Source organism: Notechis scutatus, chromosome Z, assembly GCF_049901735.1.
Source record: "Notechis scutatus isolate UNSWTSFEM ecotype Mainland chromosome Z, rNotScu1.2, whole genome shotgun sequence".
Taxonomy (NCBI): Eukaryota; Metazoa; Chordata; class Lepidosauria; order Squamata; family Elapidae; genus Notechis; species Notechis scutatus.
Window position 1 is genome coordinate 123,142,143 of NC_142025.1, and position 12,530 is coordinate 123,154,672.

Here is a 12,530-nt window from a genome sequence, read left to right on the forward strand (position 1 = left end):
AGGAGGAGTGAGTGGCCTGGGGTGGAGGAGAGGAGGAGGAGGTGAGTGGCCTTGGGTGGAGGAGAGGAGGAGGAGGAGTGAGTGGCCTTGGGTGGAGGGGAGAGAGGAGGAGGAGGAGTGAGTGGCCTGGGTGGAGGAGAGGAGGAGAGTGAGTGGCCTTGGGTGGAGGAGAGGAGGAGGAGAGTGAGTGGCCTTGGGTGGAGGGAGGAGGAGGAGTGAGTGGCCTTGGGTTGTGGAGGAGGAGGAGGAGGAGTGAGTGGCCTCAGGTGAGAGGAGAGGAGGAGGAGGGAGGAGAGTGAGTGGCCTTGGGTGGAGGAGAGGAGGAGGAGGAGTGAGTGGCCTTGGGTGGAGGAGAGGAGGAGGAGGAGTGAGTGGCCTTGGGTGGAGGAGAGGAGGAGGAGTGAGTGGCCTTGGGTGGAGGAGAGGAGGAGGAGGATGAGTGGCCTTGGGTGGAGGAGAGGAGGAGGAGGAGTGAGTGGCCTTGGGTGGAGGAGAAGAGGAGGAGGAGTGAGTGGCTTGGGTGGAGGAGAGGAGGAGGAGTGAGTGGCCTTGGGTGGAGGGAGAGGAGGAGGAGTGAGTGGCCTCGGGTGGAGGAGATGCGTAGGGGCACCCAGGAGAGAGAGAGAGAGACGGGGACCCCCAAACTCCTATTGGCACAGGCCACACTGTCTCTCTCTCTCTCTCTCTCTCACACACACACACACACACTCTCTGGCCAACACAACAACTCCCCCCCCTCCTCCGCCATCCCGGCTGGGCAAGGCTGACCCCCAGCGTCCTCCTGGCCTTGGGTCATTCCTCGGGCGCAGCTCAGCTGGGGAGCGGTGGTGGGCTGCCAGAGCGTAGAAGGCCAGGGCTTTCTCCGGGGAGACACGGGGGCACCTCAGGTTGGGGTTCCACTGCGGGCGGAGGAGGAGCTGCAAGGCAAGGCGGGAGTCAGTGGGGAGGGGGTGAGGAGGGGTTGTCCCAAAACTCCCGGGAAGGGGCAGAATGAGGGTTTGGGGGTCTCGTGGGAAGCTTGGGTGGGGCCCATGGGCCGTTAGGGGAGCAGTTAGGGTGAGGGGTGAGGGTTAGGCTAGGGTGAGGGTGGCGAAGGTTAGGTGAGGGTTAGGGTTAGGGTTAGATGAGGGTTAGGGTGAGGGTTAGGGTGAGGGTTAGGGTGAGGGTTAGGCTAGGGTGAGGGTGAAGGTTAGGTTAGGGTTAGGGTTAGATGAGGGTTAGGGTGAGGGTAAGGGTGAGGGTTAGGTGAGGGTGAGGGTTAGGTGGGCTAGGGTGAGGGGTGAGGTTAGGTTAGGGTTAGAGGGTTAGGGTTAGGTTAGGGTGAGGGTTAGGATTAGGGTTAGGTGAGGGTTAGGTTAGGGTTAGGTGAGGGTTAGGTTAGGGTTAGGGTTAGGGTTAGATGAGGGTTAGGGTGAGGGTTAGGTTAGGTGAGGGTTAGGTGTGGGTTAGGGTGAGGGTTAGGTGAGGGTTGGGATAGGTTAGGGTTCGGGTGAGGGTTAGGTGACGGTTAGGGTTAGGTTGAGGGTTGGGTGAGGGGGTGAGGGTTAGGGTGAGGCTAGGTATGGGTGAGGGTTAGGTTAGGGTGAGGGTTAGGTGAGGTTAGGGTGAGGGTTAGGTTAGGGTCAGGGTTAGGGTCAGGATGAGGGTTAGGGCTAGGTTTAGGTTAGGGTGAGGGTTAAGGTTCGGTTAGGGTGAGGTTAGGCTAGAATGAGGGTTAGTGCGGTGCAAGGGTTAGGTTAGGGTTAGGTTGAGGGCTAGGGCTAGAGTTAGGGCTAGGTGAGGGTTACATTAGGGTTAGGGTGAGGTTAGATGAGGGTTAGGGTTAGGGTTAGGGTGAGGGTTAGGTATGGGTAGGGTTGGAGTTACGGTAGGGTTAGGGTCAGGGTCAGGATGAGGGTTAGGGCTAGGTTTAGGTTAGGGTGAGGGTTAGGGTTAGGGTTCGGGTGAGGGTTAGGTTAGGGTCAGGGTTAGGGTCAGGGTCAGGATGAGGGTTAGGGCTAGGTTAGGTTAGGGTGAGGGTTAGGGTTCGGGTTAGGTTAGAGTGAGGTTAGAGCGAGGGCGAGGGTTAGGGTTAGGTTAGGGTGAGGGCTAGGGCTAGACTTAGGGCTAGGTGAGGGTTACATTAGGGTTAGGGTGAGGGTTAGGTCAGGTTAGAGTGAGGGTGAGGGTTATCGGTTGTGTGTGGACTTCAGGGCCCAGAATTCTTGGCTTTGCTAGCTGGGGAATCCCGGGGCTCGAAGCCCCCCGCTAAGCTGCCCCAGTTTTGAGAAACTGGGGTTCAGCCCCTCCGAAACCCTCCCTGCTAGGCAACTAGTAGCCTCCCACCTGGCTTGCAGGACAACCTGGCGGACCAAAATGGCTGCCCTCCCCAACGTCACCTAGCCCCTGGCTCTCACCTGGGCACTGGCGCCTCTGCCCAGGAAGGGCCTGGCGTAGGGCTCTGGCGTCCGGGCGGGGCTCAAAAGACACGCGGCCGTCCCGTTTCCTGGGGGGAGCCACCTCTCCTGGGTCGCCTTCTCCCTTCGAAACAAAGGAGGGGAGGGCCAGATCGGGAGGCGCTGGCACTTGCTCGGGTCTCTCGCCTCCGACGGAGAGAGACCTGCAAAGCAAGGCCGCGGCCGGTGGGGGCACCCCGAGAGCAGCCGGATGGGGGAAAGGGCGTCCATTTGCAAGGAGGGGAAGCGGCCTCTGGCTCTTTGGGGTCAAGGTTGCCCCTCGCCATCCCACGCTGGGGTGGGGGGTTCCTGGTGCCACCTCCCTGGCGGGAATCACGCCCTCCTGTAAGCTTCGGGGTGGTTGGCTCTTTTGGGGGGCCGGGCCAAGCTACCCTTTGGGGTCTGGGTTTTACGGCCTCTCGCAATTGCCCCCGTTTGGGCCGGAACCGATGATTTCTCCCAGGGTTGGGCAAACAAGGGGTTCGCTTAACGACCGTAGCCAAAAAAGGGTTGTCAAAAATCAGGTCGGTCACATGGTGACGGTGCTTTTCCCTCCGGCCTTCCCTAACTTGCTACAGCTAGTTTCTCCACTTACGACCGTTCGTTGAATGGCCGTTGCAAGATACAAGGTGCTGGGGGGAAAAAACGACGACTTCGGACCATTTTATTCACCGTTGGGAACCGTCCCATCGCCACGGCCACGGGATCAAAATTCATGGCAACTGGGTCGTAGTTTAGGACGCTTGCCCTATCCTGCCCTCCCAACCCCCCCTTTGCAACTTCTTGACCAGCAAGAAGGGGGGGGGAAGCTGAATTCACTTAACAACCGGGCTGCCTGTTGGGCACTTGCAGTGCTTCGCTTCATGACGGTGCCAAGAAAACTCCTCCAATGGGGCAAAACGCCCTTAACAAGAACGTTGGGCTCAATTGTGAGTGGACGGTGAGGACTCCCCGTTTCATGTCAAATGCTCCCAAGAGGGGAGGAAGGGCAGATGACCCCTGGGCTGGGCAGTGTCCGAAGGAAAGGGACCCTGGGGTCAGTCTGGGCCCTTCTCGGCAGCCAGACGGAAACCAAACCAGCCCTGGGGGTTGGAAACCCGCCAAGACTTTCTCGTCTACCAACCGGAGCCCAACCTTTGGCCCCGGAGGAGGGGCCACCAGAATACCCACCTGCGCGTGACCCAAGTTCCCGCCACCTTTACAAAAGAAAAGGGGGGTTCCCTTACTTGTCGATGTTGCTCTGCCGCCTCTTCACCTCCTCCAAGTGATACAACACGGAGACGCCCCGGAGGTGTCCGGGCCCTTCTGCTTGGGGCGCTTCTTCTTCTTCTGGCACAGCTCCTTGGGGACGGGAGGCTCTGCGGAGCAGGGGCCGTCTCCCAGGGCCACGGGCCCCCCTCCTCTCCGGCGGGCCGCTGGGCTGCACATCCGGATGTCTACAAAGGGCAGGGAAGCACAGGGGCCTCGGGTGAGAGCTTCCCTGCAGAAGGGGGCTCCCCGCTTCAGTGGCCAGAGAAATCGTTTCCGCGTACTCAACGAGTAGTCTTCAAGAAAACTCCTCCAATGGGGCAAAAATTCCCTTAACAGGAACGTTGGCCTCAAAAATCGTTTCCGCGTACTCAACGAGTAGTCTTCAATGGGTCTAAGTCGACGTAGAGGGAAGGAAGCAGTGGGGTGCTACAAGATTCAGTCTTAGGCCGAGTTCCGGTTTGCAAGCGCTTCGGGGCAGGCAGGAATCCGCGATCGTGCGCGGTTTCTGCCTGCGCTCGCCGCTGGAGTGCCCCGAGCCAGCCGGCTTCGGGGCTAAGCCACCCCGTTAGAGGTGGTCGAAGATAGGGGAGACCTGGCAGGGTCGAAGGGAATCGCACCTCTCCTCCCCAGCCGGCTAAACTCCCTTTTCCGAAGGCGGTAAGAGCGGCGGTCAGAAATGGCCGCCTCAAAGAAGCACTCAGCCGGAAAAGAAAGTGCAGGAGGAAGGGAAGAAGTGACAGTTTTTTGGCTGACCAGGACAAAAAGCAAACAACTAAGGTATCCTGGAATTTAAATTTTTGCAAAAGAGACATCGCTCCCAAAGAAGACTCGGAAAAAAGCGGCGAATGAAAGTGAAAAGGGAAAGGTTTTTTGTTTTTGTTTTCACTCTCTTTCCTAACGTTGACAGCGAACAGAAATGAATGAGAAATCGGGAAAAACCCGCTTTGGCATCAATAGGTAAATAAACTGGATAATTAAATGTCAAGGGGATAATAAGGATTTCTGAACACTAACAAAAAAACATTTTTCTTATATGCATCCATGTATTCATAACTATGTTGATACTTATACCGTCCCTGTCCTATTGTTTCTTTTTATTTTTCTTATATGCATCCATGTATTCATAACTATGTTTATACTTATACCGTCCCTGTCCTATTATTTCTTTTTATTTTTCTTATATGCATCCATGTATTCATAACTATGTTGATACTTATACCGTCCCTGTCCTATTGTTTCTTTTTATTTTTCTTATATGCATCCATGTATTCATAACTATGTTGATACTTATACCGTCCCTGTCCTATTGTTTCTTTTTATTTTTCGTATACGCATCCGTGTATTCATAACTATGTTTTTACTCATACCTATTCTCTCGTAAGCAGTTGACAAACCAAATAAAATCAAATAAAGTGAAATCCTGCCTCCGAGACTTCAGCCCCTGTCCCAACGCCTGGTGGGAGCCCCCAACAGGTGGCAAAGGTATCCCAGTGGGAGTGCCAGGGTCCCCCTCCTAAGGCACCCAAAAACCCCAGCTTCACCGACGGAACAAACTTGCACTTTTCCCAGGGAAGAAGCAGGAGGAAAAAGCAGCGGTTTCGAAAGAAGGCCTCAGCCAGGCCGCGGAAACCTACCAGCAGGTGTGGGGCCTCCTGGTACTGGTCCATCCAGAGGTAACTGAAAGAGAAACAGGTAGATAGGTGCGATTTATTTGGCTTTCGCTTCAGGATCCCTTCCGTATGAAATGTAGGAGAAAGAATCGGCTGTAGGAAGTCAGCCAAGCCTGGGTGCAAATCTTTACATTTGGAAATCCCTGGCTAGGTAATGACCAGGAAAAGCAAAAGAATTCCGATTTAGCGCTTGCGAAGGATATCGGCCTCCTTTCCTGCTTCGTCTCGCCGGCAAAATATATATATATATATATATATTTTGCAAACAAAAGGGAGCCACCGCTTCCCCTCCCGTAACGCCCCCCCCCTGAATTTCAATCCCCTAACATCATGGGGGACGCTGTGACGGGTCGTTCAGTGTGGGAAAAACCGGTCGCCGGTTCCCCTTTTTCCAGCACCGTCGTAACTTCGATCGGTCTCGAAGTGAGAGGTTCTAAGTCAGGGACTAACCAGGACCAGGGAGGGGAAAAAAACCAACCCGGAACGGTGTTTCTCTCCCGCCCCCCCGCCACATCCCCGAACGGTGTCACCCGCCGGGATGGCGAAACGTTACCTCGGCTGCTGGACGAGCCTGTCCCAAAAGTCCGCCGTGCCGTGGGCATCGCGGGCGGGACCGACTTCGGCCTGGACTCGGCTGACCATCTTGGATTGCCTTGAAAAAAGAGGAGGGTGGAAAAAAAACCTGTTTAGTTTTCGAGCCAACGCGGTGCAAAGGAAATGGTCTTTATTGCACGCGAGCAGAATCCGGCGGGCTATGAAAAACCCAGTGCCCTTACATCCCTCAATCCCACTGCAATCCCCGTCCATTTTCCTCCCGCCGCCATTTTGCCTGAAGGTTACAGAGTAGAAAGACAACCTGTTTGAGGATTCGTGCACGAACAGCCGCTTAGAATTGTATGGGCACCAAATTGGAAAAAAAAAAAGGAGAAAAATTCCCGACGAGGAGGAAACCATTCGGAAAATAACGGAACGTGCAGGAATGGGTAGAGCAACAATGGCAATGAAAGAACAGGAAGAAAAAGATTATTATAAGATTATTATAATAGTAATGTTACAATTGATTGGATATATTTTATGAATGGTTAGACAGAAGAAACGGAAACGCGCGATAATAGTAATGTTACAACGGATGGACTTAGATTGAGCGAGAGAATGAATAGAATTTAGGTAAGCATGAGATATATTTTTGAAAGATAAGAATTACAACATTCATGATGATATAATAATGGACCAAGGCGAGATCAAATATTGATTAGGATGGTTTATATATACAAACAAGTAAGAAATGTATGATAATGTTATTACGTGCACAGGATATAGGTACCAACCGGCACAATGTTGAACTGAAAGATGCTTTGGTTGGTTTCTTTTTGTTGTAAAAATAAAAAAATAAAAACTTTTTCAAAATAATAATTCCCTCCCGCCGCTTCCACTTCCTTTTGAGACAACGTCAGGAGAGGAATGAAAGGCGTAATAAATCTAGCATTTCCTGGAAGTCAACTGTTTTATTATCTATTTATTTTTATTATCTATTTATTGCAAGCTTTTTTTTTTTAAAGAAGGAAAGGAATAATAAGTTCCTCCTGCAGTGAGGGATGAAAGCACCTCAAAGTTTGGAGCGTATTATCAATATCAAAGGAAGCAGAGCAGGCTCTAAGGAAAAGCTCAGCTTTGATGAATATAGAACACCAAAAATAATATTGAAGAAAGATTAAAATAGCTTATTTTAAAAGCTATTTAAAAGCTTTTAAAAGAAGCTCCAGAAAAGGACATGCTCGGATGCAAAAAGATATTGGACTAGAAGCCACACATGGTTGGAAAAAAAAACGACAAAGCAACACATAGGACTTTAAACCTGAGCTATTTTTATTGGGAATTATACCAGAAACATATTGTAAAGCATTGAAATGTTTTGATTGTCAAATGTTTTAACAGCGGCTAGAATTGTTATTTGCTAAGAATTGGAAAAAGGAAAAAAAAAAAAACACCTACGCAGGAGGAAATTATTAAGAAAATCATGGACTGTGCCGAAATGAGTAAATGGACATTTGAAATTAAAAGAAGAAGAGGATAAACAATGTTAGATGACATGGGATTTATTTTAGCAATGGTTAGATAAAAAGACATGGTAAAGAAATAGATTAGTAAGCCTCTCACTCAAAGTTAATAGACTGAAAAAGAATGCAATATAAAACATATAACCATTGGATGAATGTATAAGATTAAATCCTAAGGAAAATTAGAATATCTCATATAAAATGATGGGAAAATAGTCCAATGAATGTTCAATAATCAATATTATACAAGCACAAGCTAGACCAAAATTTCTCTTGGGACAAATGGCAAGGAGGACAAATTCCTTCCTGGTCCAAGGGTTAAGCAAGAAGCAAAAGAGGTTTGCAATGACCTTTGGCCAGTGCAAAAGTCCAATATTGGCATTTATCTTGGCGGAAAGGTGAGACCGCACAGAAATGAAGCCACCAGGTGGCAGCAGAGAGAGCCCCCCAAAAAATCCTTCCTCCCTGCTGCCACCTAGGGGGCGTCCTGAAAATGGGAGCATTCAATTGAAGGCCACGGAAGCAGCCTATCCGCCTCGTGGTTAAACATCTGGGGACAGGAATGACTTGACCATCATGGTTCAAATCCAAGTTTGAAGGAACGAGTGGACTTACAGATCTGGCAAAAAAATAAATAAAAGAGATCCATTCGAGAGACTAGTTTGGCTCTGAATTGCATTCTTTACTTTTCAGGCCTAACTTTTCAGGCCTAACTAACCCCCGTGAATCCCCAACCTTGTTTTGACACGACTGAGTTACAGGTAGTCCTCGTTTAGCGACCGCAACGGGGGCCCGCAATTTGGTTTGCGAGCGCTAAGCGGAGGCCGCAAACCGCGCTTACGATCTTCCTTCGGCTTGCCTTCGCTTTACAGGCTTGCGAAGGTGGTCCACGCGAGGATTGGTCACAAAGGGAGTTTTTTTGCCCCCCCCACAATGGGGATGAACGGCTGCTGTATGAGGCAGTTGATAAGCAAGGACTCGCTGCTTTTAAAGGCCACAACTAGTAAGTAAATGCAAATATTCCAACCGGTTTCGGACTTTGCAACAGATTTATGGCTTGGGAAATGGAGGCAATTTTCGTCACCCGTTTGCCGTCTTCTGTCTCACACACACACACACGAGCTCTTTGGCGTTAACGTATTGATCTTGATTGGCAATTGGGTTTAATTGATTGGGTTTAATTGAATTGTTTCAGACAGGGAAAGAATTCGACAAGTGTGCAGTCAGCAACGGGGCATGTGATGTCTTTCCGAGGCAGAAAACATGATTGAATTCATCCTCTCCATCACGCGCTCCTGGAGGCCTCGGGTTTGAGGCAAAACCCGCGTCCCAACGTGTCCCGTGTTGCGTTCACGCTTCCGGAGCGTACGGGCGATGCCACGCAGACTGAAGCCAAACGCAACGGGGTTTAAGAAATAGATCACAAGACCTTTTGCCCCCACAAAAAAAAAATTCCTGCAAAGGCAGCTTTCATTCAAAGCAAGAGGCGCCTCCTAATCTGCCAAAGAGAGCGGAGGGCATCATCTTTTGCAGAGTGCCGGCTAAGATCGGAGCCGTTTCCGATCAGGTTTCCCTGCTTCCTGCCGGTCACAAAGCGATGTCAGATGGTAGGCAGCTCTTGACTGACAAACCACCACTGAGGCCCAATTTCCCCGTGGCTAAACGAGACCAGTCCAGGGGATTTGGCCCCGTTTTGACGACCGTCCTGGCCGCGGTTGTGAAAGAAAGGGCGGCAAGTGACTCTGCTTGTTCAAAAGGTACCCACCCCCAAAGTGATCCCATGAGGATCCTGGGATGTTGCAACGGTCCTAAGTCCATGCCAGTTGCCAAGGGTTGATCGAGCACCGTAGGGATGCTGCGATGGTTGTGAAGTGTGAGAAGTGGTCGTAAATCCCCTTTGTCAAGCACCCCCTTTGTAACTTTGAACACACGGTTGTAAGTTAAGGGATGCCCGTACTCAGTCAGGTACAGCTGACGGTTTGCAGGCAAAAGCTCCTGCAAGGCCTCCTGCTCTGCCTCTCTATGGAGCCTGTCGGTCATCCAGGTTGTCCCAAAGGTGCTTTTTTAAAATATAAATATATATCTATCTCTATCTATCTATCTATCTTCTATCTCTATCATCTATCTATCTATCTATCTATCTATCATCTATCTATCTATCTATCTATCTATCTATCTATCTATCTATCTTCTATCTCTATCATCTATCTATCTATCTATCTACTATCTCTATCATCTATCTATCTATCTATCTATCTATCTTCTATCTCTATCATCTATCTATCTATCTATCTATCTCTATCTATCTATCTATCTATCTATCTATCTATCTTCTATCTCTATCATCTATCTATCTATCTATCTATCTATCTATCTATCTATCTATCATGTATCTATCTATCTATCATCTATCTATGTATCTATCTATCTATCTATCTATCTATCTATCTATCTATCTATCTATCTATCTATCTTTCTATCTCTATCATCTATCTATCTATCTATCTATCTATCTATGCCTATCTATCTATCTATCTATCTATCTATCTTCTATCTATCTATCTATCTATCTATCTATCTATCTATCTATCTATCTAATCTGATGATATATCTGATGATGGCAGATGAGATTCTGCCAAAACGTTGCTACAACTTTAAAAGCACAACTACAATAACGTGGAAAAATACCTGAACAAAGCTGAATACCATACATACATACATACATACATACATACATATAAAACACTCATTCCATTCCAAATCAATTCTATCGTTAATATTCATTAAAATCTTAACATCTTTTTCCTTTCAGTTGAAAATCATACTTCCTTGTGAACACTTATAAACTTTCCATAATTAATTCTTTTTGTTGTTTTTGCATAATTCTCTTCACATATTTTTATAAATCATTCATAATAATTAGAATGTTCCCATCCTTTCCTAATTTCATTCTCTCATTCACTTTCTTTCATTTCTTTATAAACAAACATTCCACTATATTACAATCAATATTTTATCCATCCTTTTAGTCATCCTATTTTCTGAAATGATTTCTCTTTCTAATATAACCATGCTATCTTATGTCCCTTTGCAGAATCCCTTTTTCCATTAAATTTTCACCCATGATCTCTGAACAGGCATTTATACTTTCCATCCTTAGACCGTTTCCCTGTTTCTCTATATCTTTGTTTCTGTCTTTTAGGACTTCTTTTCCTTTCTCCCTCCACTTTCTCTCTACTTCCAATTCTCTCTTCTGCAATCCCTTCTTTCTAATATTGTACTTATTTTTCCAAACTATTCTTTTTTTGTTGACTTCTTTTCCTTTCTTTCTTCTCCCTCCGCTTTCTCTCAACTTCCAATTCTCTCTTCTGTCATCCCTTCTTTCTAATATTGTACTTATTTTTCCAAACTATTCTTTTTTTGTTGACTTCTTTTCCTTCCTTTCTCCTCCCTCCTTTCTCTCTACTTCCAATTCTCTCTTCTGTCATCCCTTCTTTCTAATATTGTACTTATTTTTCCAAACTATTCTTTTTTTTGTTGACTTCTTTTCCTTTCTTTCTTCTCCCTCCGCTTTCTCTCTACTTACTTCTAATATTGATTTTCCAAAATTTTTTTGTTGCCTTTTTCTTTCTTTCTCTCTCTTCTGTCATCCCTTCTTTCTAATATTGTACTTATTTTTCCAAACTATTCTTTTTTTGTTGACTTCTTTTCCTTCCTTTCTCCTCCCTCCTCTTTCTCTCTACTTCCAATTCTCTCTTCTGTCATCCCTTCTTTCTAATATTGTACTTATTTTTCCAAACTATTCTTTTTTTGTTGACTTCTTTTCCTTTCTTTCTTTCTCCCTCCACTTTCTCTCTACTTCCAATTCTCTCTTCTGTCATCCCTTCTTTCTAATATTGTACTTATTTTTCCAAACTATTCTTTTTTTTGTCGACTTCTTTTCCTTCCTTTCTCCTCCCTCCTTTCTCTCTACTTCCAATTCTCTCTTCTGTCATCCCTTCTTTCTAATATTGTACTTATTTTTCCAAACTATTCTTTTTTGTTGACTTCTTTTCCTTTCTTTCTTTTCTCCCGCCACTTTCTCTCTACTTCCAATTCTCTCTTCTGTCATCCCTTCTTTCTAATATTGTACTTATTTTTCCAAACTATTCTTTTTTTGTTGACTTCTTTTCCTTTACTTTCTTCTCCCTCCACTTTCTCTCTACTTCCAATTCTCTCTTCTGTCATCCCTTCTTTCTAATATTGTACTTATTTTTCAAACTATTCTTCTTTTTTTGTTGACTTCTTTTCCTTTTTTTCTTTCTCCCTCCGCTTTCTCTCTACTTCCAATCTCTCTTTTGTCATCCCTTCTTTCTAATATTGTACTTATTTTTCCAAACTATTCTTTTTGTTGTTGTTTTCCAAATCTGAAACTTTTCACTTTTTTCCCCCCCTTTCCTTCCCCCCACATAAAATTTTTAAAGTTTTAAAAGTTTTAAAGATGGCTTTAAAACAAGGTGCTTTTTCAAGGGGACTTTAGAGGTGAGCCTGAAAGGCCAGGTCTCAGAGAGAGAGAGAGAGAGAGAGGGAGACCACCAGGTGATCTTTCGTTCCCCCACCATTCAGTCAGAACTGAAGAAGCTTCCTGAAGGGGAAGCGAAACGTTTTCAAGGGTGGGGAGGAGGGGAAAAGCAAAGAAGTCCAGCTGCCTTTTGGAAAAAAAAATTTCCCCATGAGGAAAAACCGCCCTTATTTTTGGGCTTTTGGGGGCCTCTGAGGCGTTTTCAGGAGAGGCCTTTCCGCGAGGCCTTGTAGGCATCCCGAGGAGCCCCGCTTGCTCGGCCTACCCAGCCGGTTCGGGGCAGCCCCTCAGGCTGCTTGGGAGGCGGGGGTGGCCGGGGTGGTCCTCAAATTGACCCCGCGAGGCCGCCCGCCGGGCCCTCGCTTTCCTGAGGAGGCCACGTACTTCACGAAAGGCCCCAGCGTGGGCCCGCCGCCTCCCTCCGAGGCCTCCGCTCGGACCCCGCAGTCCATCTTGCCGGCCGGGCGAGGGGGAGCCGCAAGCGAGGGGGAACCAACAAAAAAAAACACCCAAAAAAATCTAGCTTGGGAGGAAGGCCCGCTCTGACAGGAGCCCG

General features: G+C 47.6%; 1 protein-coding gene across 1 annotated transcript; it reads right to left on the reverse strand.

Annotated features, from left to right (window-relative positions):
• Positions 1 to 782: 782 nt before the first annotated feature.
• LOC113430714 (uncharacterized) lies at positions 783 to 12,486 on the reverse strand. Its single transcript, XM_087946829.1, has 6 exons — positions 12,359 to 12,486; positions 5,910 to 6,008; positions 5,321 to 5,363; positions 3,662 to 3,871; positions 2,397 to 2,520; positions 783 to 917 (listed from the first exon to the last, which is right to left on the reverse strand). Exons 1-6 carry the CDS (start codon positions 12,424 to 12,426, stop codon positions 811 to 813), a joined length of 651 nt encoding a protein of 216 aa, XP_087802955.1. The 5' UTR covers positions 12,427 to 12,486; the 3' UTR covers positions 783 to 810.
• Between the last annotated feature and the right edge of the window lie 44 nt (positions 12,487 to 12,530).

Coding starts and splice junctions, on each gene's coding strand:
- LOC113430714 (XM_087946829.1), bottom strand. CDS start 12,426: ATGGACTGCGGGGTCCGAGCGGAGGCCTCGGAGGGAGGCGGCGGGCCC. Junction 6,009..12,358: donor ACGCTGGGGCCTTTCGTGAA/GTACGTGGCCTC, acceptor TCTTTTTTCAAG/GCAATCCAAGATGGTCAGCC. Junction 5,364..5,909: donor AGGCTCGTCCAGCAGCCGAG/GTAACGTTTCGC, acceptor TTTCTCTTTCAG/TTACCTCTGGATGGACCAGT.